This window comes from Amphiura filiformis, chromosome 12 (assembly GCF_039555335.1).
Source record: "Amphiura filiformis chromosome 12, Afil_fr2py, whole genome shotgun sequence".
NCBI lineage: Eukaryota > Metazoa > Echinodermata > Ophiuroidea > Amphilepidida > Amphiuridae > Amphiura > Amphiura filiformis.
Genome location: NC_092639.1, coordinates 11,465,650 through 11,467,779, shown reverse-complemented (window position 1 = coordinate 11,467,779; position 2,130 = coordinate 11,465,650). Strand labels below are relative to the sequence as shown.

The window sequence follows — 2,130 nt, the reverse complement described above, 5'->3', positions numbered from 1 at the left end:
AGCCAAAGCCTAACGGAAACTTCAAGATTGAGACGGAAAAAATGGCTGGACAAAAGTTGAACATTTGTACTTATAATACAAGGACTCTGAGAACAGAGGAAGTGTTTGAAACACTGTTGGATGAACTACAAGAATTCAAATGGGATATCATTGGATTAGCAGAAACCAAGAGAGAAGGACAGGGGATTGTTGAACTACAGGGAGGAATGTGGTTGTATAATCATGGTAAAACTGAAGAGGACACAGAAGCAAAAGGAATAGGATTTCTTGTACATCCAAAACTTACCGATTATGTCACAGAAATAAAAAGCTACTCCAACAGAGTAGCTGCACTGAACCTTCACTTGACAGGAACAGACCAAATAAGCATCATCCAAGTGTATGCGCCCACTAGCGAGTACGATGATGAGATAGTAGAAATATTCTATGAAGACGTGAGTAAGGCAATAGAAGCCAACAAAGGAAAGTATACCATTGTAATGGGCGATTTTAATGCCAAAGTAGGAGAATGCCAACCAGATGAAGAGGCCATCATGGGAAAATTTGGTTATGGACAGAGAAATAAAAGAGGTGAAATGCTACTGGAATTTGCAGCACAGCATAAGCTGGTTATAAATAGGCAACACATTCTTCAAGAAAAATAAAAACCGCTATTGGACATGGGAAAGCCCAGATGGACACACCAGAAACCAAATAGACTTTATTCTCAGTAGCCAAAAGGGAATTATCCAGGACTGTGGAGTTATCACAAATGTAGATATAGGAAGTGATCACAGAATGGTGAGGGCTAAACTTCATATCAGCAAAAGACTAGCCAGGCTTAAATTTATCAGAAATGAAAAGAAAAGCAAGATTAACATCCTACGACTAAGAGAGAAGAGGTCAGAATTCCAGTTGGAATTGAACAATCGCTTTGAGGACTAGACATTGAAGAGTTGGATATAGACCAAACATACCAAACTATATCCAGCACTGTGATGGAAGTGGCAGCAGAAGTAGCTCCACAAGAGAAGAGGAGGAAGCAAACAACTGAGGAGGACAAAGAGATTGAGGCCCTGGACAGAAGGAGGAAAGAATTAAGAGAAATTATCGACAAATCAATACCTGAAAAGAGCGAATACAGGAGCTTGTCAAAACTGTGAGGAAAAAACGTAGACAGAGGAGCAGAAAGAAGAGAAAAGAACAAATAGAAATCATTCTCAAAAGTGGAAGAGGACCTCAGCATATTGCAAAGCTGAACCGGAAGAAATCAAGAATGCACCAAATGAGACAAAAAGATGGTATCTTAACAAATGACAGGCAAGAGATACTTAATGTATGCGCAGACTTTTATCAAGACCTGTATAGCTCCAAATCAAATGAGGCAAAACCAAATACAATATCACCAGACATATCAGCCATCCCAAGTATAACACAAAAAGAAGTGGAAATGGCGGTAAAGGAGATGAAAGACAGCAAAGCACCAGGAACAGATGACATTACTAGTGATATTATCAAGATTGGAGGAGAGGGAATTACTCAACATTTAGTTGGACTCTATAACCAAATACTGGATGAAAAAGGATACCAGTTTGCTGGAAAGAGGCAAAAGTGATCCTCCTTTTCAAGAAAGGTGAAAAAACAGACATCAAAAACTACAGACCTATCAGCCTGTTATCACATGTTTACAAAATTTTCACAAGGATAATACAGAACAGAATTAAAGGAGTGCTTGATGAAAACCAACCAAGAGAACAGGCAGGCTTCAGAAGTGGATATTCAACAGTAGACCATCTGCATGCCATCAACCAACTTATTGAGAAGGCAAATGAATATAATTTGAAGCTATGCATTGGATATATAGACTATGAGAAGGCCTTTGACTCAGTGGAACATAAAGACCTCTTTACAGCACTACGTAAAGTTGGAGTCAACGAAGGTTATGTCCAAATTCTCGAGGACATATACACAAATGCCACAGCCAAAATCCACATTGAAAACGATGTTTCAAAAACAATCCAAATTCAGCGTGGTGTGAGACAGGAGACACAATATCCCCAAAATATTCACTACAGCAATGGAAGATATATTCAGAAAGCTGAACCTACAGGAGAGAGGGATCAACATAGATGGCGAGAAGCTAACAGATCT

At 39.1% G+C, this 2,130-nt stretch overlaps 1 protein-coding gene across 1 annotated transcript; it reads left to right on the top strand.

Annotated features, from left to right (window-relative positions):
- The first annotated feature begins 1,255 nt into the window (after window positions 1-1,255).
- Window positions 1,256-1,594, top strand: LOC140166625 (uncharacterized). Its single transcript, XM_072190124.1, has one exon. It carries the CDS (start codon window positions 1,256-1,258, stop codon window positions 1,592-1,594), a length of 339 nt encoding a protein of 112 aa, XP_072046225.1.
- Window positions 1,595-2,130: the final 536 nt, after the last annotated feature.

What these genes read in the sequence shown, in the direction of transcription:
- LOC140166625 (XM_072190124.1), top strand. Translation starts at nt 1,256, where the DNA reads ATGCACCAAATGAGACAAAAAGATGGTATCTTAACAAATGACAGGCAA.